The sequence below is a fragment of the Helianthus annuus genome, chromosome 11 (assembly GCF_002127325.2).
Source record: "Helianthus annuus cultivar XRQ/B chromosome 11, HanXRQr2.0-SUNRISE, whole genome shotgun sequence".
NCBI lineage: Eukaryota > Viridiplantae > Streptophyta > Magnoliopsida > Asterales > Asteraceae > Helianthus > Helianthus annuus.
In genome coordinates this window covers 183,135,977-183,163,393 of record NC_035443.2, presented here as the reverse complement: position 1 = coordinate 183,163,393, position 27,417 = coordinate 183,135,977, and the positions used below count along the sequence as shown (strand labels likewise).

The 27,417-nt window shown below is 34.6% G+C and overlaps 3 protein-coding genes across 7 annotated transcripts; all 3 read right to left on the bottom strand.

The window, feature by feature from the left end:
- Positions 1–968: 968 nt before the first annotated feature.
- Positions 969–8,248, bottom strand: LOC110891409 (probable glycosyltransferase At5g03795). 2 transcript variants are annotated; one of them, XM_022139105.2, is made up of 5 exons: positions 8,092–8,248; positions 4,955–5,448; positions 4,696–4,826; positions 3,108–3,456; positions 969–1,960 (listed from the first exon to the last, which is right to left on the bottom strand). In XM_022139105.2, exons 2-5 carry the CDS (start codon positions 5,309–5,311, stop codon positions 1,301–1,303), a joined length of 1,497 nt encoding a protein of 498 aa, XP_021994797.1. In that variant the 5' UTR covers positions 5,312–5,448; positions 8,092–8,248; the 3' UTR covers positions 969–1,300. The 2 variants fall into 2 exon arrangements, with proteins under 2 accessions (XP_021994797.1, XP_035836246.1); XM_035980353.1 differs by lacking the exon at positions 8,092–8,248 and adding an exon at positions 7,651–7,723.
- A 2,262-nt stretch (positions 8,249–10,510) lies between these two features.
- LOC110891408 (probable glycosyltransferase At5g03795) lies at positions 10,511–16,336 on the bottom strand. The gene is made up of 3 exons (XM_022139104.2): positions 16,212–16,336; positions 12,352–12,703; positions 10,511–11,320 (listed from the first exon to the last, which is right to left on the bottom strand). The coding sequence occupies exons 2-3, from the start codon at positions 12,688–12,690 to the stop codon at positions 10,658–10,660; spliced, it is 1,002 nt and encodes a 333-aa protein (XP_021994796.1). The 5' UTR covers positions 12,691–12,703; positions 16,212–16,336; the 3' UTR covers positions 10,511–10,657.
- LOC110891407 (probable glycosyltransferase At3g07620) lies at positions 16,214–25,644 on the bottom strand. Of its 4 annotated transcripts, XM_022139103.2 has the most exons (7): positions 25,372–25,643; positions 23,453–23,496; positions 21,145–21,664; positions 20,495–20,625; positions 18,968–19,319; positions 17,389–17,918; positions 16,214–16,342 (listed from the first exon to the last, which is right to left on the bottom strand). In XM_022139103.2, exons 3-7 carry the CDS (start codon positions 21,580–21,582, stop codon positions 16,303–16,305), a joined length of 1,491 nt encoding a protein of 496 aa, XP_021994795.1. In that variant the 5' UTR covers positions 21,583–21,664; positions 23,453–23,496; positions 25,372–25,643; the 3' UTR covers positions 16,214–16,302. The 4 variants fall into 4 exon arrangements, with proteins under 4 accessions (XP_021994795.1, XP_021994793.1, XP_035836245.1 ...); XM_022139101.2 differs by lacking the exon at positions 16,214–16,342 and having other exon boundaries at positions 17,161–17,918; positions 25,372–25,644; XM_035980352.1 differs by lacking the exon at positions 16,214–16,342 and having other exon boundaries at positions 17,161–17,918; positions 23,453–23,477; positions 25,372–25,644.
- Between the last annotated feature and the right edge of the window lie 1,773 nt (positions 25,645–27,417).

Here is a 27,417-nt window from a genome sequence, read left to right as displayed (position 1 = left end):
AACATTAATATTATAAAGACATGTGATTATAAACAAAATATATTTATAATATGACATACTAAGATCATCATCACAATAAATTAAAAGACATTAACTCTAACTCAGAAACACTTAAAAGCATAAAACTTTAACACAATCCGATTAACCCATTTATAAGTCAAACAAGTTACAATCAAGCACTAAACACGTTAAACGGGTTAGATGAATAGATGGTTGTAATTTACAGGGTTAAACATGTCACAGGATTGGTGAATTGTGTAACAAAACATGTCAACCCAAACACAACTCGTTTATTATTTTCATATCATGTCTAGTCCATGTTATGTTTTGGTCTTGTTAGAAAGTGGTACCCTAGTTGTAACACCATAAATCCTCTAAACCCAAAAAAAACCACCTACAAAGTCACCATAAATTCAACTATTTTAACATTAATATTATACAGACATGTGACTCTAAACAAAATATATTTATAATATAGTAAACTGCCATTTTGGTCCCTGTAGTTTGGTCACTTTTGCCACTTTAGTCCAAAACTCAATTTTTTTGCATCTGAGTCCCTGTGGTTTCAGTTTTATTGCCATTTTGGTCCAAAAATAAACCAGGTCATATTTGTCTTATAAAATCCTGCAATTTTGTCATTTTCCTCAGGGGCAAATCAAGTCATATTTGTCTTATAAAATATGATATTTATTTATAAAAAAAATGATCATTTTGCACATGCGGAAAATGACAAAATAGCAGGATTTTATAAGACAAATATGACCTGATTTCATTTTTGGACCAAAATGGCAATAAAACTGAAACCACAGGGACCCAGATGGAAAAAATTTGAGTTTTGGACTAAAGTGGCAAAAGTGACCAAACCACAGAGACCAAAATAGCAGTTTACTCTTTATAATATGACATACTAAGATCATCATCACAATAACTTGCAATGTGATAGAATCTGAATTGAATAACACAGATGATGAAATCAATTGACGCTGTTTGTATTGAATAATCAATAGAAAGATATGATCACAAGGATCTACAAGATAAAACCACGAGTGGTCCCAGGGCTCAGCCCTTCTCACGCACAAGCGGAGCCTAATAACTAACCAATTCTATTCCCCCTTCCCCAAGTCACTAGACCTCTTTATTTATAAAAGATAAAAGTTACATATACCCCCTCCCACAATTACAAAATACTATTTAAGTGAAAAACTAACATACGATTCCTATCACAATGTCACATATTTAACATAATATGAGTGTATGTATCTATGATATCACCTTTTTCACTAAGGCATTTTCTATACCTCTAAAAACCACTTGTGAAAACTCTATTGTACCATACAGAATGAAGAATCATATGAAATAAATCATACTTAACAGGCTCAGAATGCCAAAAAAAATGTTCTTGCACCCTTTTCACTCTCTCATACATCTCAACATACTTCTCATGAGATATCGAAAGCAACATTCTTTTCAAATCCGGTATCTCCTTCTCGAGTATAAAAACCGCAAACGATTCCCAGTTCAACACATCGAAAAATGGGGGCACGTAATTATCCGATATGATCACGGGCACACAGTTGTAAAACAACGACTCGACCACCCGCGGACTATGCACTGCAAAACCTCGCGCGCAGATACAAAACTTGCTTGTTTTCATGTAATCGATGTAGTTTTGGTTACCTTTGACGTGTGGCAGTCGCGAAAATATTTTCATGTCGGTGTCGTTTCCCCAATGGGATAGTAAAACGGGCCGGACGTTACCGTGCATGAATCCTGCGAAGAAGGCTAAGGTTGGTCTGTTGGAAGGTGGTGCACCGCCTACGGTTTTTAGAGGATTTGTTGCTGACTGTACGTATGTTGTTGGAAGTGAAACGTCTTTGCCTATTTGGAAACCGGTTTGAATATCGGCGTTACAAAGGGCTCGTATGGTGTTTAGTAAACGTCCCCGTGTTTCCGCCGGAGCCTGAGGAGATACGAAATTGATATTAGGTGAAATGACTGAAATACCCTTTGTTCGTAACTAAATAAAAAAAAATTCTAGGGGTATCAGGTAAAAAGCAGTTGTGTTGGGTTGATGGGTTGCGGGTTGGTGGGTTGTAATGTTCAACGCGAACCTGACCCATATTATTATTATTATTCGGTCAAAGATTTCAACCCTAACCCGCACACATATAAATTCGTATCAACCTATACACAACCCGTTTAACCCTTATTTTTAAATGAGCCATACAAGTCTGACGATTTATAAGCGAGTTGTTGGGTTTTAACTTTTAAGCGGGTTATCGATAACATGTTTAACGGTGAGTATCAGTGTGACAAGTGAATAATGTGTCAAAACTAACATTATTTGGCCGATAATAATCCCAACTCAGTTACTGGCCGATAATAATCCGAACTGGTCCACTTTTGGCCGATAATAGTCCGCCGTTAAAAATAGATTAACGCAGTTAGGCTTTTTTCCGAATTACAAACCAATGTTTTATGAATTTTGATCAGAACGAGGATACGAGTCGATTTATGTAAAACTTACCTCTAAACAGTGCTTCAAACGGCTTGATTTTTGTTAATTGAAGTTTAAACACCCGAATTGAAGCACTGTTTTTGTCGTTTGGAGCAATATTTCGAGGTAAATTTTAGATCAATCAACTTGTATCCTCGTTCTAATCAAAAACCCTAAAACATCGGTTTGTAATTCGGAAAAAAACTTAACTCCGTTAAGCTATATTTAACGCAGACCATTATCGGCCAAAAGTGGACCAGTTCGGATTATTATCGGGTAATAACTGAGTTGGGATTATTATCGGCCAAATTGAGAAAGTTGGGATTATTTAAATCCAATTTGCCAAACAAAAATATAAAAGTTCTTTTTCTTAATAGTTAACGGTTAACAGGTCAACCCAAACCCGACCCATTTTTAAACGGGTCATGTTAGTCAACTGTCGACCCAAACCTGTTTTTTCGTGTCGGGTTCGGGTCGTGTCAAGAATTACCGTCCCCTTGAAGGTTAGTTAGTTGCTTGAATCAGGAAAAAACGTGTGGATTCTAATTATTTCGTATAATTTACGATTCTATAAATAGAAGCTAGAATCCTAGATGAAAGAATGACATACCCAATCATGGCAAGCAGCTAGAAAATGATCCGACCCGTTAGTTCGGTTCCAGAACGGATATTTCGTCATAAGCATTTCCGTGTGATTCTTCATGAACTGAATCAAATTATCACGACTATGCGAATGACGAACGTATAATGTTTGTTGAAGCAACCGTGAACTAAACGGTATGTAAAATAAATGCGCTTCATTTGGGTCATGTGTAACAAACTGTTTATTTGCTTCCATCAGCTTCAAAAACCAACCCTCGCAAGCATATATTCCCTCTAGAATCCAATCGTGAAAAATCGGCTTTTCTCCGTCTTTGTAAATGTATACTTTAAGCATCTGTTCCATTATCTCATAACTCCTGTACATTTGATTATAAAATGTTGAGTAAACTGCCATTTTGGTCCCTGTGGTTTGGTCACTTTTGCCACTTTAGTCCAAAACTCAAACTTTTTGCATGTGGGTCCCTGTGGTTTTAGTTTTATTGCTATTTTGGTCCAAAAATGAAATCAGGTCATATTTGTCTTATAAAATTATGCTATTTTGTCATTTTCCGCATGTGCAAAATAATCATTTCTTTTTTATAAATAAATACCATATTTTATAAGATAAATATGACCTGATTTGCCTCTGAGGAAAATGACAAAATTGCAGGATTTTATAAGATAAATATGATCTTATTTCATTTTTGGACCAAAATGGCAATAAAACTGAAACCACAGGGACCCAGATGCAAAAGGTTTGAGTTTTGGACTAAAGTGGCAAAAGTGACCAAACCTCAGGGACCAAAATGGCAGTTTACTCTAAAATGTTTTATACTTCATTTTATTACACCAAAATGCAACTTACTTTCACCTATTTGTCATTGTAAGTATGAAAAAGGTATGCTTTTATTTCCCATTAGAGTAAATGTCATTTTTATCCCTGAGGTTTGGCTTGTTTTGCGACTTTCGTTCAAAGGTTTGTTTTTCCGCATCTGGATCCGAAAGGTTTGACATCTTGTCATTTTCATCCCGCAAGTTAACTCCATCCATTTTTCACCGTTAAATCAGGGGTATTTTCGTTGTTTTAGTTTTACCTACTTGTTTTTGTTTTGTTTAGTAAGGGTATTTTGAATACTTGTACATTAAGCTAAATGCTTGTACATAAAGTGAAAAAGACCGAGTTGCCCTTTAAGTTAACAAAAAAGACGGAAATACCCCTAACTTAGCAGAGAAAATGGATGGAGTTAACGAGCTGGATTAAAATGGCTTACACACAGTCCCAACTCCCAACTTTGAACATACTTTCCCTCAGCAATCTTCAAGTTAACCCATTGAGTTTTTGCTGACGTGGACGCCTTATGTGGCAAAAAAGTCAAACTTTGATGACGTGGAATGCTTATGTGGCAAATAAGTCAATATTTTGATTACGTGGACTGCTTATGTGGCAAGGTTTTGATGACAAGGACTGCTTATGTGGCGGTGCACGTCAGCAAAAACTAACTGGGTTAACTTTCAGTTGGGACTGTCGGTAAACATTTCCTGAGTTGGGATTATTAAAATTTATTAAAATCCTATTTTCCTTAACCTTTAGACATACGTATATGTTATAAAAGTACCTTTTAAACATGGAAATATTCCGATAAATCGGGGCGTAAAGATCCATATCATTGTGTGTGACGTTCGCATTCAAAATTCGTGATTTTGCTTCAAGTAGTTGTTGATCAACTCGTGATAACAAGTGAGACGGCTGAAAAAAAAAATAAAAAAAAAACACAAAACATCATAAAAAAATGAATATAATCCCGACAATATTTTCACATAAACTCAATTAGACTAACCAAATCAGCATACGAAGGTCATATACAATATACATACGACTGAATTACGCGCAGAATGACTCTTCCGAAGCAGCTCGTTCATCTGTAAAATCGACAACACCGACAAAGATTCCATATCGGGCTTTTCGTTATCAACTGTCGAAAGATTAGTCAAAGATGATGCATTTTGTGTGCTTTGATCGGTAACTACCGACCCGTTAAACGCCGAATACGAATCTTTTAAATCGTATGGTTTCGCACCGGAGAGTATGAATGAAAAACTGCGGATAATTGGAGGTTGAGAGTACTGAACATGAACAGTCATTAAAACAGCGGATGCTATTCCGAACAGGCAGATCCATTTTATAGTTTGCTTTTGATATAGGTAGTGAATGAATCCGAACCGTTGATCCATTTAGATCAGACGGGTCGAAATATATGAAGTTCAAGAGTCACTCAGAAGATGGTTGATGTTGAAGCTGCAGCAAACTCCCCATATATGCAGCAGTTTTTAGAGATTTTTAAACCGAATTATACGGAATTTGATGAAACCTGTGATTGCAAAACAACAGAGTTGAGTAAATTGTGGAGTTTTAATCTTGAGTTAATTGCCAAAATCGCCCCTGAGGTTTGAGCACATTTGCCATTTTCGTCCAAAATGACACTTTTGTACCATTTTGCCCCCCACGTTTGTAACTTTTTGCCATTTTCATCCAAACCACTAACTTCGTTTATTTTTTCTGTTAAGTTGAAGGATATTTGGATGAAAATGGCAAATATAAACCACAGGGACGAAAATGGCAAATGTGCTCAAACTCTTTTTAATTTCTTTTTTATTATATATGTGACAAAATTAACTAAATAAAAGAAATTAAAAAGAGTTTGAGCACATTTGCCATTTTCGTCCCTGTGGTTTATAGTTGCCATTTTCATCCAAATATCCTTTAACTTAACAGAAAAAATAAACTAAGTTGGTGGTTTGGATGAAAATGGCAAAAAGTTACAAACGTGGGGGGCAAAATGGTACAAAAGTATCATTTTGGACGAAAATGGCAAATGTGCTCAAACCTCAGGGACGATTTTGGCAATTAACTCTTTAATCTTTGTTATAGTGTTGAAATGTGCATGAGAAGATAAACAAAACACTGGTAGTTATGAAATACTTTGATCTACTGGTGTTCATAAACTGTTTGAAACCGCCAAACCGAAGCAAATCGGTCGGTTCGACTGGTTTGAGAGTTATTCGGTTCGATTCGCAGTATTTGGTTTCAAAAACCAGGTTTAACGGTTCAGTTCACTGTCTAAAGCAAACTGGCCATTTACCATAAATTATTTATTTTTCTTTATTGAGATATATAAATCATTGTTAAAAGTTTAACAAACACTAAAGATTTTGAATTTTATAAAAAAAATAAATAAATAATAAAAAAAATATATATGGTTCAAACTATCCGGCAAACCAAACCATTTTATCCAGTCCGGCCCACCCAAACAACGACGCTGGTTCGGTTCGTCATTTTTCAAAACCGTACTTGACCCTCGGCCATAATTTTAGTCAACATTGGGGCCCTAAACCGCTACTTTGATCCAGAACTGTCCAAAACGCTCGTGGCTCGGAGCTCGCTCGGAAAAAGCTTGTTTGATATGGCTTAGTTTGAAACTGAGCTGAGCCGGCTCAACTCAGTTAGAAAGTGAGCCTAGCTCGGCTCAGCTCGTAACGAGCCAAATTGGCTCGGTATGGCTCGCTTGGTAGCTCGGCTCGGCTTAAACTTAATTTTGCCTTGTAATGTATTAAGTTGAACTTATTTTGGACATGTATTAAATAAACTTTTGACAATGAATTTTGAAAGCTATCTATTAACTTTTCTTTTTAAAATCGAGCCAAACCAGCTCGACCTTAAATTTTTAGCTCGGGTTCAAATCCGAGCCAGCTAAGTTTATAAACGAGCCAAGCTCAAGACTGACCATACAAAATCAATACTGGTATTCATCTTTAGGTGCTGTTTGGAAACTTCTAAATGGTTAAGTGCTAAACCAGTAAGAGATCTGAACCATTAAGTGCTGAACCAGTAAGAGGTCTGAACCACTAAGAGCTAGTATAATGCTTAATCGTTCAGATGCAAATGTTTGACCAATTCAGATTAGAGGTGTTAACTATTCAGACTCAGTATAATTCTTAACCATTCAAAGGCAAATGTCTTAACCATTCAGACATCTGCTCGCGAAACAAACCGTCTGAACCACTAAGTGCTGGTCCAGTAAGAGGTCTGAACCATTAAGAGCCCCATTAAGAGTAAACAAACAGCCCTTAGTGTTTTCGGTTTCAGTACCGGTCAGTTTTGGTATTTTTGCACTACCAGTACCGTACCGCCATAACTGATACAGTATTTGATTTATATTTGAGTTAATTACTGTTTTCGTCCCTGTGGTTTGTCTAAAATCACTATTTCAGTCAATTAGTTTAAAATTTGCGATTTCAGTCCCTGTGGTTTCACTTTCGTAACCATTTCGGTCCACCTCGTAACCATTTCAGTCCCTGTACTTAACAGAATAATGGACTGAAATGGTTACGAAAGTGAAACCACAGGGACTGAAATAGTTACGAAAGTGAAACCACAGGGACTGAAATCGCAATGTTTAAACTAATGTACTTACTGAAATAGTGATTTTTGACAAACCACAGGGACGAAAACAGTAATTAACTCTTTATATTTTTACTCGTTTTCGTAAAAACAAAATCTACAAGACAATTACTTTTTAGTACCGTACGGGCGTACGGATCTTATCCCTGGGCCGTGGAGATCTGGTAATCGAATTTCTTAAAATAAAATCTACAAGAAAGTTACAACTGATAAATAATTGAACAGATAAATTCGTCTGTTTCCCCAATACAATTTACACATAAATAAATAAATAAATAAATAAATAAATAAAATCGAAATCACTAAAAATAATTCACAAATGATCATGGTAATTATTATACACTGTGTGCCATTTTTCAACTATTTTTAACTTAATAATGATCTTATTTACAGTCTGAAAACATTAATGCAGATCCAGTTCACACAGAAATAATTTTCTTCGATCCTATGAATGTTGTATACGCATATTGAATAAAACTAAATATTTGATGAGATTTGATGATCAAGGAAAAACTTCGATCAAGTAAATGAAATAAAAAGGAAGATGACTTACAGGGATTGAAGAAGCTTTTGTGAGCGAAGTTGAATTAGATCTAGAATGAATCTTGATCTCGATCGGGTGTGTATTGAAAAGCACAATAGTCGTCCTACACATGCCACGTGTGTTTAAAAAGAATAGATTATTTAATTTCCATAGATTAGCACAATAATTATTTTTTAATGAGTAAAGTACAGTTTTAGTTTTTTTTTTTTTTTTGAACCGCAACAACTATATATTAATATAGCGCCAGCAAGAAGCTGAAAACTACAAAAAACAAAGAGCAAACGAGAACAAACGACACAATCACATGATCATACAAATGTCAAACTCAACCCATTTGTTCCACTCCACTTTGCTGGACGCCCTGTTATTCAGCCAGAGAAAAGTCTCTTCCTTAAGCTGGTCTATAATCTTCGGCACTGGGATCATGTTGCAGTTGAACTCTTTCTCATTGCGCGCTAACCAAATTCTCCAAAGGCAACCCAGAACAACCATATGGACAATTTTCTTCCAGGTTTTTGAACCAATCTGAGTTGCTATATACTCCAGAATGTGACTAACCGAATCAATTTCGCACAGCACCGGGATTCGCATCCATCTGAACACGCGCCACCAAACACTCCTTGCCCAAATACACTTAACAAAAATATGGTCGCTTGTTTCCGGTTCCAGCCCGCATCTGCTGCAGATGTTGCTCTGAATAACCACACCTCGCCTCTCCAATGCTGTTTTGGCAGCCACCTTCCCCAATTCAGCCCGCCACCCAAGGTAATTAACCTTTAATGGAGCCAAAGGGTTCCATTTAAACAAGCTGACGTCACTAGGAACAGAAGCAAAAACCTCTATTTCCCACCGGATACTCTTTGTGGAAAGTACAGTTTTAGTTAGTTAAATGGATTTACACTTAATCATATATTCAGGCCTCATTTAAAAAAAACGAACAATTAGGTCTTTGTGGTTGTCAATTGCTCTTGATCAAGTCACCCTTCAAATTTCTGTTAGTTGACTAGGGTATTGTTATCTTTAAACTTTTAATTTCAAGGCCAATTTGGTCATTTTATTGTGTATAACCCAATGATGTAGAAGGTGTTAGGCGCTAGTCGGGCGGTAAGGTACCGGCTAGGAATTAATCGGGATTAATAGGGATTAATCGGAATGGGGATTTGTATATGTAATTTCTCAAATTTATATATATTTACACACGATAATATAAAAATAATACTTCAAAATTCACATAAATACTTCAAGTTTTAAACAGTCTGATTCAAACATAAGCAATTAAACTTAAACTTAACCAATCAAGTACTTAGAAATTCAAAAATTAACCGACTTTTGACCGACTAGGACCGATTTTGAGCAAAAAACCCTGCTCCGATTAGTCCGCCTTGACCGACTTTGACCTGGACCGATTTACTGGCCGATTTGCTAAAATTTAGGCGATGAACAGCTGAGTAGCGCCTAGGCGCCGATTAATCGGCCGCCTAGACCGACTTCTGCAACACTAGTATAACCCCAAATACAGAAATTTGAAGAGAGATTTGATTGAGAGCAATCGACAAGCACATGGGCTTGATTGTTCGTTTTTTTTTTTTTTTTTCAAATGAGGACTGTACGTGTCATTGAGTGTAAACCCCAGGGACTGGAACTTTACTTTATTCTTTTTTAATTATGTTTATACAGGACTACCTTATTACAGAGTAAATTACTTTTTTGTCCCTGTGGTTTATAACATATTGCTATATTTTACAAATATGAAAACTTTTGTAAATAACACACCAACGTTTTAATTTATTGCAATTTAAGTTTATCAGACTAGCTCCATCCACATTAATATTAAATCCAGGTACCATCTTAATTGAAAGAAAACAAAGTTATTTAACTCCTGTTATAAATTGCAGTGGATGTGAATGTATTAAAATGCAGTGAATGTGAATCTGGTAGTAGTACCTTAGAAATTGGATGATAAAGGAGTGATTGTATTAGATAATTATAATAATTATCCTTGAATTTTATGCTATAAAACTCACTATATACTTCATTTAGCTGAAAATAGTGTGTGATTGCTGTCATTTCCAGCAAATTTTTATTGGTTTCTTGTAGTTGATATATTCTCGAAAATTTCAAATTACTTACTTAGTTTTGACAACTAGTCTGGTGGACTTAAATTACAATAAATTGAAACACTGGTGTGTTGTTTGCAAAAATTTTCATATTTATAAAATATAGCAATGTGCTATAAACCATGGGGACTAAAACAACAACTTGCTCGTTATTATAATATTATCAGACTGAGCATGCGTTTCCATTGAGTTACAGACACATGAATATGTAGCGACCGATGACAATTTGGTTAAAAATTAACTGCGTTACACATGAATATGTAGTGACCGATGACAACACGCCTCTTTTAGCGGTACCATAACTACCATGGTAATTCTCTAAAAATATTTCTCGTTCGAAAAAAAAAAGTATTACATTTTTTTGGACTTCACAAAGTATACAGTATAAATAAAAAAAGAAAAAGAAAAAGAAATGTATATTTACATTTACAAGATAATAAATTAATCACCTTTGGGATTTACATTACTCTAGCAACTCTAGTATACCATATTGAATGTAGTATCATATGAAAAATGTCATACTTAACTGGCTTAACATGCCAAAGAAAATGTTGTTGTACTTCTTTAACTCTCTTATGCATTTGCAAATACCTTTTTTTCGGGATCGAAAGAAGGACATTTTTCAGATCCGGGATATCTTTCTCGGGTACGAAAACCGCAAACGATTCCCAATCCAAAATCTCAAAAAACGGCGGGACAAAATTATCGGATATGATCACAGGAACACATTCATAGAAAATAGCCTCCACAACTCTAGGACTGTTGACTTCGGAACCCTTGGCACATATACAAAACTTGCTGTTTTTCATAAAGTCAACGTAGTTTTTGTCGTCTTTGACTTTCGGAAGTTTACTAAAGATTTTCATGTCGGGATCTTTGTTTTCCCAGTGGCGTAAGAGGATTGGGCGAAGGTAACCGTGCATTTTGCCAGCAAAGAAAGCGAAAACGGAGCGTTTGGATGGGGGGTTACCTCCACGATTCTGTAATGGGTTTTGACGATAACGAACGTTTGTTTCAGGGAGAGAAACGTCTTTTCCTAACTCGAAACCTGATTTTTGGACATCGTTGTTGCAAATGGCTCGAATGCAGGTACCCATGAATTGTCTTGTTTCATCTGGCGCCTTGAGATTTGAATATTAAGTAGAAAGTCAGATGCAAATAAGCTAAATGAGTTCAAATGGGTCAAACTAGTCAAACAGGCCAAAGGGGTCAAACTAGTCATATGGGTTGGATGTCATTTGAAGAGTATTCCTAAAGTTTAGATTATTTTTCTAATAATATAGTTTCTGTAATTATGTTTAGCATGTTATTTATCAAAGAAACTCAAAATACTGACAAGAAAATGTGTTTACGGGTACGGCTGCAAACATACGGAACGTTCGTTCAGCGAACAAACATCGTTGGTGTTCGTCCGTTTAATAAATGAACTAACACGAGTTAAATGAACGAACATGAATAGAGGCTGCGCTCATTCATTTATGTTCATGAACATTCGTTTGTGTTCGATAGTTTATTTAATTTATAAAGAGTTAATTGCCATTTTAGTCCCTGTGGTTTCGGCCATTTTGTCAGTTTAGTCCAAAGGTTTCATTTTTAACATCTGGATCCAAAAAAGTTTCATCGTTGCCATTTTGGTCCAACTGACTTAACTCCATCCATATCTGTTAAGTCTTCCAGGGGCATTTTTGTCATGTCATACCACTGAAATTACAAAAGGGTTAATAAAAAGAAAAATGAAATGACAAAAATGCCCTTGGAAGACTTAACAGATATGGATGGAGTTAAGTCAGTTGGACCAAAATGGCAACGATGAAACCTTTTTGGATCCAGATGTTAAAAATGAAACCTTTGGACTAAACTGGCAAAATGACCAAACCACAGGGACTAAAATGGCAATTAACTCATTTATAAAAGATTTCAAAGATTGTTTGTGTGCAAGAATGTTCGTTGCCTAAAATAACAAATGAACATGAAGACATTCATTTCCTTAGCGAACATAAAATCGCGTTCGGTAAGTGTTCATGAACAGTTCGTGAGCACATATATTCCTTAATAACGACAAAACCATTTTGACCCGCATATTATAACAACCCTTTTTGACCCACTACCCAAGCAACCAATCTTAATCGTTGCTTAAAGAAACATGGCTTACCCAATCATGACACGCAACAAGAAAATGGTCGGCCCCACCGGTTCTATTCCAGAAATTATATCTCCGCGAGATCATGTCAATATAGCTCTTCAAATACGGTACCACGCTTTCTCGATTGTAAGAGTTGGGGAATAAAGTTGCTTTCAACAATTTAGAGCTATAAGGAATGTAGAACAAATGGGCCTGTTTTGGTTTTTTCGTAATAAATCTTTTGCTTGATTTCATTTGCATCATAAACCATCCTTCAGATGCATAGATTCCCTTCATAACCGCCTCTGGCTGGTGGAATATCGGTTTTTCACCTTCTTTGTAGATGTATACTTTGAGTGTTTTCTCCATTAGTTCATAGCTCCTGCATTTAACAGCAATGAACTTGGTTTAAAAAAGCGCGAAGCGCTCCGAAGCGTTTTGGTTCCAAAAGCTTTAAGCGAAGCTTCAAGCGCGAAGCGAGAGCTTCACGTATACGAAACGCTCCATATTATATATAATTATATATAATGTTAATTTTATATATATGTATAAAAAATAGCTATCCATATTATATATATGTATTTTATAATGTTAATTTTGTACTTTTATGCATAAATTAAAAAGTTTAAGGACCAAATGTAACTACTGAAGATAGAGGGGGTTAAATGTTTAAATAGACAAACTATCTTTACACTTTTTAAGTAAAAAGTTAGAAGTTTTAGGGACTGAATGTAAACTAATGAAAGATAGAGGGGTTAAATGTTTAAAAACCTTAACTTATAAAAACCCTAAAAACCTAAAAGACATATACGCAGCCGTCAGCATCTCTCTTCTTCTTCTTCCCCCTTCTTCCTGGTTTCCGGCTGAAAGCAACTCCGTCGCCGGAATTTGTCGCTTAAAAAATGGCCCAAATATTAAAAAATGGCCCAAATAGTGATCTGATTGGCTGGAGCGTCGCTTCACAGCTTCAACGCTTCACCGCTTAAAGCTCGCTTCAGCTCGCTTCATGTAATGCAGCGCTTCAGAGCCAAAAAAAGCGTTTTTCCGATCGCTTCATCGCTTCATCGCCTCAAGCGCGCTTTTTTAAACCAAGGCAATGAAAATGCAAACTGAGCCATCTTTTATATTTTGACTAGGTTAGAACCCCGTGTATTACACGGGTTGAATAAATGTAATTTTATATACTAAATAGAAAAATAATATATTTTTAAAAACCTTATTTATTACACGTGTTGAGTAATACAATTTTATATATTAAATAATGAAAAAGTTATATATTTAAGAACCTCGTTTATTGTGCGGTTTGAATAAATGTAATCTTATATACCAAACAATAAAAAAGTTCTATTTAAAATAAACTGTATATTCACGGGTGGAAGAAATGTAATTTATATACTAAATAATAAAAAAAGTTATATTTAAAAAAAACTCCGTGTATTATACGGGTTGAATAAATCTAAAACAATAAATAATATGCATGTTTATCTATGTTAAGTGAGACAATGATTTTTAGTTTAGATAAGACTTTATAATTTGAAGTTAAGTTTATGCAATAATTTAGATAACACTTTATAATTTAGATAAGACCTCATCTTGTACCCTGTGTATAAATATTAATAATATTTTTTATCAACACGTGTATATATGTAATTATTTGTAATATAATTATATTTAATAAAAATATAAAAAAATTAATATAATTATAATAAGATGTATCTTGTACGTGATTCATTGTTTCTTTTATAAATGAGTTAATTACATAGTTAGTCTTTATGGTTTGCACAAAATAACATACTTAGGTGCTAATAGTTTAAAATCACCTTCTAGGGTATTAACTTTTCATTTTGTAACGTTTGAAGGTATTAACTTCTAGGGTATTAATATAGGTAGTCCCTGTGGTTTGCACAAAGTAACATATTTAGGTACTAATAGAATGTGATTTTAAACCTAAAAATAACGCTAATACCTCCAAACGTTACAAAATGAAAAATTAATACCCTAGAATGTGATTGGACTAACTATGTAATTAATTCTTTATAAATTGAATAATACAAATATTATTTATGTATAGTTAATTAAATATTGTTATAATATAATTTTATTAGGATAATAAAACTGTTAATATAATTTAATGTATGTGATTCATTGATTATAACCTAATAAAAAATATAAAAATTACACTTATGTAAATTAGGTTACGTAAATTATTTAATGGATTGGTATATAATTTAATGTATTGGTTTTTACACTAATGTAAACATGGAATACATCAGTGATATGAAAAGTCACTAGTTATATCTTATTTCATTAGGGATAACATAGAGCCATTTCTTTTTTTAATATAACGTGGATTAAATTGATTAAATGGTTACTAATTTTATGGGTTTTTGTTTAATAATTTCAAATCAAAATTAAATCCATAAATTATAGATTAGATTTAAAACACATTTTAGACTTTAGATTTACAATCAAAATAAAATTTTAATATAATATTTAAATCTTTTTAATTTAAAATTTATCAATAAATTATTGACGCCCTCATTGAATGACATGTGTCCCAAATCAGGTTTCTTTTATTATATATAATAATAATTAGGGGCAAATAAGGAAATATCTTGTGTAAAAAGGGTACATTGGCACATTGCAGCTAAAACCAGAGTCATATCTATTAGAGTAAAATGCCATTTTCGTCCCACAGGTTTGGCCACTTTTGCGTCTTCAGTCCAAAGGTTTGTTTTTCCACATCTGGATCCAAAAGGTTTGAAATCTTGCCATTTTCATCCAACTCGTTAACTACATCTATTTTTCTAGTTTAGATGAGGGGCATTTCTGTCTTTCTATACATTTTTATAAAGATAAATAAAAACACTATAAGAAATAAAGATCCACCTCTGTTGACTTTCTCCCCACCCAAACCCTTTAATCATCACAAAAAAATGTCTAAAAAGACGAAAATACCCCTGACTTGACGTTAAAAAATGGACGGAGTTAACGAGTTGGGTGAAAATGGCAAGATTTCAAACCTTTTGGATTCAGATGTGGAAAAACAAACATTTGGATGAAAGTCGCAAAAGTGGCCAAACCTCGGGGACGAAAATGACACTTTACTCTATCTATTAAAATTGCATGATTTAAGTGTTTTAACTATGTGGTCGGATTAATAAACATGTTCGGCTATTAGCTAAATGCTAAAATACACTTTAGTGTATACAAATTATGAACATGATATTAGTAACTTGTAGTGATGAGGATGGGTCAAAAGATTATTTTAGCTTGAAAAAATTGTCATAAAATAAGAAAATTACTATTAAGAGTAAAGTACACCGATGATCCCTATGGTTAACCAAAATTTTGGATTTAGTCCCCAGGTTTTATAAGTATATATGGATGGTCCCTGTGGTTTGCACTTTGTAACGCATTTCTTCTCCAACATTTAGTAACTAAATGCGTTACAAAGTGCATACCACAAGGACTTTTGCCAAAAGTACATGGATGGTCCCTGTGGTATGCACTTTGTAACGCATTTAGTCACTAAATGTTGGGGACTAAATGCGTTACAAAGTGCAAACCACAGGACCGTCCGTGTACTTTTGGCAAAAGTTGGGGACTAAATATGTTACAAAGTGCAAACCGCAGGGACCATCCATGTACTTTTGAAAAACTAGGGACTAAATCCAAGATTTTGGTTAACCACAGGGACCATCCGTGCACTTTATTAGAAATTTTTATGGGACAAACAAATTTTATTAAAAATTTAACAAAATAGTATCCTATGGTCTCGTATAATCTTATGAATTCTACAAATGCAAGCTTACAATAGCCATAAATGCCTTTTGAACTACAAGTAAAGCTTAAACACACAAAAAACATATGAAATAACGTATGCTTACCTCCTAAACTTTGAAATATTACGGAACACAGAAGGATAAAGGGTACGATCATCTTCATTAAAAGAAGCATTCTCAATTTGCAGCTTTGCATTCAGTAATTCTTGATCAGCTCTTGAAGTCCACAGTGATTTCTATATAAATATAAGCAGAATCATTTAAAGAGTTCATGTAGGATCGTTTACGGACCCGAACGAGTCGTTCAGAAGAGTTTATGCTCAAAACGAAAGGCGGAAACAGTCGTAATGAGGTCAATTCAGCAAGACACACACTCTAAACTGTCGTATGATTAATTTGACAACGATTTACAGCGAGACGACACTTCGGCAGCAGTTCGGCACTGAAACCGGAATCGTTACAACTGATTTCGTTTGAAGGGTATATATAGCCACCTAATTCCGCTTGAAGAGAGTTCCAAGCGAAATTAGATTCCAAACGGAATCTAATTCCGAGCGGAATTACATAAGACATTTCAAGCGGAATTACATCCCTCAAGCGAAATTACATATAATCTCGAACTACGTGCCCTGATCTAACATTCTTAGTACAAGACTCGATACAAGACGAAGTCGACAGACGCATGCACTAACAGTTCAAACAACAAAAATCCTAGACGAAAATGGCAACGGTGAAACATTTTTGGACCCACAGGAGAAAAATGAAACCTTTGGACTAAACTGGCAAAATGACCCAAACCACAGGGCCTAAAAGGCTAAAATGGCATTTAACTCTAGGGGTGAGCAAAAGGAAAAACCCGACCCTACCCGACCCAGGGGTGAGCAAAAGGAAAAACCCGACCCTACCCGACCATTACCTGACCCGACCCGAGAACCGATCAAACATAAAATACAGAACCGATTCACTACCCTAAATATAGGGTCGGTTCCGGTCCATAGGTCCAAGTCGGGTTTCACCATGAAAAGAACCGAGAACACATTCACAAAGTATTGCATTTTTTTGGACTTCACAAAGTATATAGTATAAATAAAAAAAGAAAAGAAAAAGAAATGTGTATTTACAAGATAATAAATTAATCACCTTTGGGATTTACATTACTCTAGCAACTCTAGTATACCATATTGAGTGTAGTATCATATGAAAAATGTCATATTCAACTGGCTTAACATGCCAAAGAAAATGTTGTTGTACTTCTTTAATCCTCTTATGCATTTGCAAATACCTTTTTTTCGGGATCGAAAGAAGGATATTTTTCAGATCCGGGATATCTTTCTCGGGTACAAAAACCGCAAACGATTCCCAATCCAAAATCTCAAAAAACGGCGGGACAAAATTATCGGATATGATTACAGGAACACATTCATAGAAAATAGCCTCCACAACTCTAGGACTGTTGACTTCCGAACCCTTGGCACATATACAAAACTTGCTGTTTTTCATAAAGTCAACGTAGTTTTTGTCGTCTTTGACTTTCGGAAGTTTACTAAAGATTTTCATGTCTGGGTCTTTGTTTTCCCAGTGGCGTAAGAGGATTGGGCGAAGGTAACCGTGCATTTTGCCAGCAAAGAAAGCGAAAACGGAGCGTTTGGATGGGGGGTTACCTCCACGATTCTGTAATGGGTTTTGACGATAACGAACGTTTGTTTCAGGGAGAGAAACGTCTTTTCCTAACTCGAAACCTGTTTTTTGGACATCGTTGTTGCAAATGGCTCGAATGCAGGTACCCATGAATTGTCTTGTTTCATCTGGCGCCTTGAGATTTGAATATTAAGTAGAAAGTCAGATGCAAATAAGCTAAATGAGTTTAAATGGGTCAAACTAGTCAAACGGGCCAAATGAGTCAAACAGGCCAAAGGGGTCAAACTAGTCATATGGGTTGGATGTCATTTGAAGAGTATTCCTAAAGTTTAGATTATTTTTCTAATAATATAGTTTCTGCAATTATGTTTAGCATGTTATTTATCAAAGAAACTCAAAAGACTGACAAGAAAATGTGTTTACGTGTACGGCTGCAAACGAACGGAACGTTCGTTCAACGAACAGTTTGTGAACCGTTCGATGAGAAATTCGTTGGTGTCCGTCTGTTTAATAAATGAACTAGCACGAGTTAAATGAACGAACATGAATAGAGGCTGCGCTCATTCATTTATGTTCGTGAACATTCGTTTGTGTTCGATAGTTTATTTAATTTATAAAGAGTTAATTGCCATTTTAGTCCCTGTGGTTTCGGCCATTTTGTCAGTTTAGTCCAAAGGTTTCATTTTTAACATCTGGATCCAAAAAAGTTTCATCGTTGCCATTTTGGTCCAACTGACTTAACTCCATCCATATCTGTTAAGTCTTCCAAGGGCATTTTTGTCATGTCATACCACTGAAATTACAAAAGGGTTAATAAAAAGAAAAATGAAATGACAAAAATGCCCTTGGAAGACTTAACAGATATGGATGGAGTTAAGTCAGTTGGACCAAAATGGCAACGATGAAACCTTTTTGGATCCAGATGTTAAAAATGAAACCTTTGGACTAAACTGGCAAAATGACCAAACCACAGGGACTAAAATGGCAATTAACTCATTTATAAAAGATTTCAAAGATTGTTTGTGTGCAAGAATGTTCGTTGCCAAAAATAACAAATGAACATGAAGACATTCATTTCCTTAACAAACATAAAATCGCGTTCGGTAAGTGTTCATGAACAGTTCGTGAGCACATATATTCCTTAATAACGACAAAAAACAACCCTTTTTGACCCACTACCCAACCCACCAATCTTAATCATTGCTTAAAGAAACATGTCTTACCCAATCATGACAGGCAACAAGAAAATGGTCGGCCCCACCGGTTCTATTCCAGAAATTATATCTCCGCGAGATCATGTCAATATAGCTCTTCAAATACGGTACCACGCTTTCTCGATTATAAGAGTTGGGGAATAAAGTTGCTTTCAATAATTTAGAGCTATAAGGAATGTAGAACAAATGGGCTTGTTTTGGTTTTTTCGTAATAAATCTTTTGCTTGATTTCATTTGCATCATAAACCATCCTTCAGATGCATATATTCCCTTCATAACCGCCTCTGGCTGGTGGAATATCGGTTTTTCACCTTCTTTGTAGATGTATACTTGGAGTGTTTTCTCCATTAGTTCATAGCTCCTGCATTTAACAGCAATGAAAATGCAAACTGAGCCATCTGTTATATTTTGATTAGGGGCAAATAAGGAAATATTTTGATTAGAGTAAAATGCCATTTTCGTCCCAAAGGTTTGGCCACTTTTGCGTCTTCCGTCCAAAGGTTTGTTTGTCCGTATCTGGATCCAAAAGGTTTGAAATCTTGTCATTTTCATCCAACTCGTTAACTCCATCTATTTTTCTCGTTTAAACGAGGGGCATTTCTGTCTTTTTATACATTTTTATAAAGGTAAAGAAAACACTATAAGAAATAAAGATCCACCTCTGTTGACTTTCTCCCCACCCGAACCCTTTAATCATCACAAAAAATGTCTAAAAAGACGAAAATACCCCTGACTTGATGTTAAAAAATGGACGGAGTTAACGAGTTGGGTGAAAATGGCAAGATTTAAAACCTTTTGGAATCAGATGCGGAAAAACAAACATTTGGATGGAAGTCGTAAAAGTGGCCAAACCTCGGGGACGAAAATGACACTTTACTCTAGCTATTAAAATTGCATGATTTAAGTGTTTTAACTATGTGGTCGGATTAATAAACATGTTCGGCTATTAGCTAAATGCTAAAATACAATTTAGTGTATAAAAATTATGAAAATGATATCAGTAACTTGTAGTGATGAGGATGGGTCAAAAGATTATTTAGCTTGAAAAATTGTCATAAAATAAGAAAATTACTATTAAGAGTAAAGTACCCGAATGATCCCTATGGTTAACCAAAATTTTGGATTTAGTCCCCAGGTTTTATAAGTATACGGATGGTCCCTGTGGTTTGCACTTCGTCACTAAATGTTGGGGCTAAATGCGTTACAAAGTGCAAACCACAAGGACCGTCCGTGTACTTTTGGCAAAAGTTGGGGACGAAATATGTTACAAAGTTCAAACCGCAGGGACCATCCGTGTACTTTTAAAAACTAGGGACTAAATCCAAGATTTTGGTTAACAACAAGGACCATCCGTGCACTTTATTAGAAATTTTACGGGACAAACAAATTTTATTAAAAATTTAACAAAATAATATCCTAGGGTCTCGTATAATCATATGAATTCTACAAATGCAAGCTTACAATAGCCATAAATGCCTTTTGAACTACAAGTAAAGCTTAAACACACCAAAAACATATGAAATAACGTATGCTTACCTCCTAAATTTTGAAATATTACGGAACACAGAAGGATAAAGGGTACGATCATCTTCATTAAAAGAAGCATTCTCAATTTGCAGCTTTGCATTCAGTAATTCTTGATCAGCTCTTGAAGTCCACAGTGATTTCTATATAAATATAAGCATAATCATTTAAAGAGTTCATGTAGGATCGTTTATGGACCCGAACGAGTCGTTCAGAAGAGTTTATGCTCAAAACGAAAGGCGGAAACAGTCGTGATGAGGTCAATTCAGCAAGATACACACTCTAAACTGTCGTATGATTAATTTGACAACGATTTACAGCGAGACGACACTTCGGCAGCAGTTCGGCACTGAAACCGGAATCGTTACAACTGATTTCGTTTGAAGGGTATATATAGCCACCTAATTCCGCTTGAAGAGAGTTCCAAGCGAAATTAGATTCCAAACGGAATCTAATTCCGAGCGGAATTACATAAGACATTTCAAGCGGAATTACATCCCTCAAGCGAAATTACATATAATCTCGAACTACGTGCCCTGATCTAACATTCTTAGTACAAGACTCGATACAAGACGAAGTCGACAGACGCATGCACTAACAGTTCAAACAACAAAAATCAGCATAAAAAGTTCAAGAAACTTGAGAATTAGGAAATTTCATACCATTGGATGAGAAGAAGCACGGTTGTGGATTAAAATATCATGCATCTCAGAAATTGACACTACTTTCACCTTTTGCTTCTTACGGTGGACCTCAGTCACAGCGGATAAATTGACTGATGGGAAAATATCTCTAGTTGGGGATTCATTTTTTGTGAAATTATGAACCAAATTTGATGCATTTTTGTACGTTTCAGACATGTTGGAATCTAGGAGAATTTGAGGGGACGTTAAAGTAGTAGTGGCATTATCCGTAGTGCAATTGCTACTAGTACGGTTAGTACCGTAACTTATGTGAATCTTGCTAGCAGAAAATAAAGATGATATAACATCACCATAAGGAAATTCAAAATACTGTAAAATTATGATAACAGCAAACACCGCTCCCCCAAAGTATGCCAATCTCGAAATTCCGAATATATGCTGAAATCCATGGCCCATTTGTATATAACTTGTTCTCCAAGCAAACCGACCCTCGAGAATTCTCCTAAGATAGAATTATTATATAGTTTAAGCCATCTAGCTGCAAAATGATATAGCCAGGAATGCGTTAAATACAGACGATAACAAAAATCATATACTGAAGAACATATATGAAAGCTTAATCTAGAATCATAACTCAAAGTTTAACATTAATCAAGCAGCACTAATAATCGTTCGCTTATTTAATCATCCGCAAATAACAAGAAGATCAAGCCACACAAACTACTTCCGATCCATTTTAATCACAACCAGGGTAATCAACGCTTCAGACTTTGAACTATATATGGATTTTGCGCTTTTCAACTTTCAAGAACAAATATACTACAATAACATATTAACTTTGCAGCCGATGGCCTATGGGCCTCGTGGCACCAGGTGTTTATACCCACCGAAGTGGTGCAGGTTCAAGTCCCACAAAGTGGTCAATAGATGGATTTTAGTGTGTGTGTGTGTGTGTGTTTGCCATTAAAGAAAAACATCAATATTGGCCGGCCCTGAGAATTTGTGTACCCTGTTCGAGCCCGAAAAAATGTGCCCTTAGGCCTTAATGATATTGGGTATTGGGCTCACTAAAGATCTAAACCTAATGCCAAAGGGGTTTATAACTAATCTAAACCATAAGAATAGTTTTGTAAGGGGTCCTATGTTGGTGTTTGTATGGGTGTACCTTATCAAAAAAATATTTTACATATACATATCGGTTTTTTTCCACAAAAAAACGTGCCCCTCGAAATATCGGGCCCTGGCCGATGGTCCTCCCCGCCCACCCCCAGGGCCGGCCATATATTGCATTGAAAGCAATTCGGGCAAACGAAATGAATACAGGTTATAAACCCTTGCTAATTTGATAATCAATATTCAAGCTATACAGCTGAAACTATACTATTATTGAGCTAAATAACCTTATAATTGATGTATAAAGTATGAACAGCACCTGTAAATGGCGAAGCTTCTTGAATCACCAGATTATTAACAAAGGGACAAAATCGAGGTGTAATGAATTTTGTAGCTATCAAGCAGAAAATGATCACTCAAACATAGCCACAAGTGCAATGAATAACACATAATAACAAAAATCATATACAGGAGAACTAATTGACAGCTTAATCAAGAAGCATAGCTCAAAATGCAACGTTAATTAAGCAGAACTGACAGTAATCCGCTTATTCAATCATCCAACTAACAAAAAAAATAATAATATAAAGAGTTAAATGCCATTTTAGTCCCTGTGGTTTGGGCCATTTTGCCAGTTTAGTCCAAAGGTTTCATTTTTAACCTGTGGGTCCAAAAAGGTTTCACAGTTGCCATTTTAGTCCACTGGGTTAACTTCATCCATTTTTTCTGTTAACGAGAAGGCCAACTCGGTCATTTTATATGACTGAATTGCCCTTTTAGTTAACAGAATTACATACAAAATGACCGAATTGGCCTCCTCGTTAACAGAAAAAATGGATGAAGTTATCCAAGTGGACTACAATGGCAACTGTGAAACCTTTTTGGACCCACAGGTTAAAAATGAAACCTTTGGACTAAAATGGCAAAATGGCCCAAACCACAGGGACTAAAATGGCATTTAACTCTAATATAAAAATTCAAGCAGTGTGAACTACTTCCAATCCATTTAAAATTCAATCAAGGTAATCAACACTTCAGACATCGAACTAGTTATGGATTCTACACTTTTGGAGTAGTAACATATGAAGAACATATCAATTTTGGATTGAAAGCAATTGCAACAGACGGTGGTTAATAAATCAAAAACTTAGCTAATCCGAGGATCAAAATTTAAGCAATACAACTGAAACTAAACTATCAGCGACTAATTTACCTTATAATCAATGTATGAACAGCACCTGTAAATGATGAAGCTTCCTGAATAAGCATATTATAAACAGAGACTAAGAAAATCATATACAGAAGAAGACAACTGACAGCTTAATCTAGAATTATAACTCAAAAGTCACCAGTAATAAAGCTTAACTGACAGTAATCTGCTTATACAATCATCCGAATAACAAAAAAATTAGCACGAGCTATATATGGATACTACACTTTTTGAGCACAGATTACCTACGTATACAAATAACATGCCCGCCAATAGTTCCACAATGTTATTGGTGGGTTTGGGCGGTTTGGCCGGCCAGCTTAGTTTTTTTTTTTTTTTTTGTATAGTTTTGTTCTGTGATTGGCTAAAAGTGCGGTGCTATTTTCTTTTATTAATAAGTTTATAATAGTTTTCTATAACTTCTGCAAAATTACAACTTTATTCCAAGTTTAAAATTACGATTTTCCCCCGTTAAAAATAAATTTTTTTTTTTGCCCTCAGTTAAAATTACGATTTTGCCCCCATTTCAAAATAAATTTATGCTTTTGCCCCCGCTATAGTCCTGCAAAATTACGATTTTATCCCCAGATTGAAATTACGATTTCGTCCCCAGTTCAAAATAAAATTTACGTTTTGCCTCCAGCTAAAAATTACGATTTTGCCCTCATCTAAAAATTACGATTTTTGCCCCCAGTTCAAAATATGATTTTGCCTCCATTTCAAAATTACGATTTCACCCCAGTTCAAAATTGCAATCTTGCCATCGTTTTCTTTTTTCTTTTTTTGGCAAAACTATGGTAGTGTTTTATTTTACTTGGTTCACTCAATATAGATTTATTCGTGCCAACAGCCTACCACTCGCTAATTGGTCCTAACAAATTATTGTTTTGCCCCCAGCTCTAAATTACATGCTTGCCATTGTTTTAGTTATTTCTTAAGCATAACTATGAGAGTGTTTTGGTTTAATTGGTTGACTCAATGCATCTTTTTTTGAGATCGTGTTACAAGTAGCATGTATAAGTAACCGAAATAAAGGCGTACATGTTATTAAACTAAGAAATATTTGGTTTCGCGCCCCGCAACGCGGGCGGCGCATAACCCTAGTTGACTACAACAACACAACTATTTTCATCAAAAGCAATAGCAACTGACCAAATGGAAACAGATTTAACATATTATAAACCTTAGCTAATCTGAGGATCAAAACTCAAGCTACAAAACCGAAATCGAACTATCAGAAACCTAATTTACCTTATTATCAGTGTATGAACATAACAGGCACCTTAATCTAGAATCATAACTCAAATTTACAAGCATAACTGACAGTAATCTGCTTATACAAACATCCAAATAACACGAACTACTTCCAATCAATATGAATCTCAGATAGACTACACTTCAAATTAACTTTCAACAATATATAGATCGATCCTACACTTTACGAGAGCAAATAGACTACAATAACACATCAACTTTGCATCAAACACATATGCAACCGATCGAACCGATACATATTAAACCCTAGCTAATCGGATAAACAAAATTCAAGCTACAAAACTGAAATTATACGATCAAAAACCTAATTTACCTTATTATCAGTGTATGAACATAACAGGCACCTTAATCTAGAATCATAACTCAAATTTACAAGCATAACTGACAGTAATCTGCTTATACAAACATCCAAATAACACGAACTGCTTCCAATCAATACGGATCTCAAATAGACTACACTTTAACATTAACTTTAAACAATATATAGATCCTACACTTTTCGAGAACAAATAGACTACAATAACACGTCAATTTTGCATCAAACACATATGCAACCGATCGAACCGATGCATATTAAACCCTAGCTAATCGGATAAACAAAATTCAAGCTACAAAACTGAAATTACACGATTAAAAACCTAATTTACCTTAAAATCGACGTATGAACAGAAGTTACAGCATCTTTGAATCAGCAGATTATACACGGAGACGATCGAAATCGAGAAGAAACGAAGAAGAATTGTTTTGTGAGTGATTCAGTGTAGCAAGTTATATAACAAGTGTACTGAAGTATGTGAGTTGATTATTAGTATAATAATGAGTTGGTGATTATTGGGAACAGAGATGGATATTATATAATAATAAAATTGATGATTGATTTCTTTATGATGGAAGATGAACACAGGGAAGCCATGGTTAAAACTTTGGAGGTTGCTCATGTAAAAAACAAAATAGAAGGTGGTTGAGACTTCAGTTTCATTTAAAAGAAATAAAAATCTATACTATATAATAAAAACCCGATTTGAGACACATGTCATTCAATAAGGGTATCAATAATTTATAGATAAATTTTAAATTTTAAATTAAAAAGATTTAAATATTATATTTACAAAAACGGTATTTACACAAAGGATATTTGTTTAGAAAAAAAATAGCATGTAGTGATTGGTGATAATCTGGCATATAATATTTTATTAAAATTAATTTGGCAAGATATATCATATTTATAACTTTTAAAAATAATATAATAATCTATCTTCTATCTACTATAATAAAAGAAACCAAGTTTTGGACACGTGTCATTCATAGAAGGTATACTCAAATCTATACTTAACTTATATTAACTAAATAAATAAATAATAAATTAATATTAAATCTTATTATACTTTAATAAAATATTATCCTCAAATCTAAATTAATATATTTTTAAAACAAATACCTCTCTTTCCTACTTATATTATATTAAATATATAAATAATAAATTAATATTAAATGTTATCCTAATTTATTAAAATATAACTTTTTTTATTAATTGGTATACAAAATTATATTTATTCAACTCGTGTAAAACGTGGGATTTTTAAAAATATAACTTTTTTTATTATTTACTATACAAAGTTACATTTTTATAACACGTGTAATACACGAAGTTTTTAAAGACATAACTTTTTATCATTTGCTATGTAAAATTAGATTTATTCAATACGTGTAATACACGGGGTTTTTAAGGATACAATTTTTTTTTATTATTTGGTAGATTTTTCACCCGACTATACACGGGTTTTTTAAATATATGACGTTTTTAGTATATAATATACAAAATTACATTTATTTAATATGTGTAATACATATGGTTTTTAAAGATATAACTCTTTTTTTAGATCTATTCAACACGTGTAACATATGGGTTTTTTAAGGATGTAATATTTGTATTATTTGGTAGATTTATTCAACCCGATTATACACGGGTTTTTTAAAGATACGACGTTTTTAGTATTTAGTATACAAAATTACATTTATTTAATCTGTGTAATACACATGGTTTTTAAAGATATAACTATTTTTTTATTATTTGATATATAAAATTACATTTATTTAACCCGTACAATATACATGGTTCATAAAGATATAATTTTTTATTATTTAATATATAAAATTACATTTATTCAACCCGTGTAATACACGGGGTTCTAACCTAGTATTTCAAATAAAAAAAATAGAAATGTGAAGCTAGAAAAGAAATGAAAAAAAGTTTGAAGGTGTATTTATCTTGATAATAAGGTGTTGTTTGTTTTTTAAGAGGTAAAATGTTTGTAGTCTGCGGATCACATTTACAGATTTATGTAGAAGAAGAGGTAGACCAAACTTCTGTAATCTACAAGAAGAAGACTGTTTGTTTTTTTAGGTAGGTAGACTTCTAAAAGAAACTGGTGGTGGTGTACAGACGGTGGCGGTGGGTGGTGGTGGTGGTGGTGCTAGACGGCGGTGGTGGGTGGTGGACGTGGACGGTGGTGGTAGACGATTGTGGTGGGTGGTGGTGATGGACGGTGGTGGGTGGTGGTGATGGACGGTGGTGGTGGGTGGTGGACGGTGGAGGTGGTGACGGACGGTGGTGGGTGGTGGACGGTGGTGGTTGGTGGTGTTTTTACCAAGAAAAGCTTGCGCATACGTTTTTTAATGAAACGTCTTCGGAA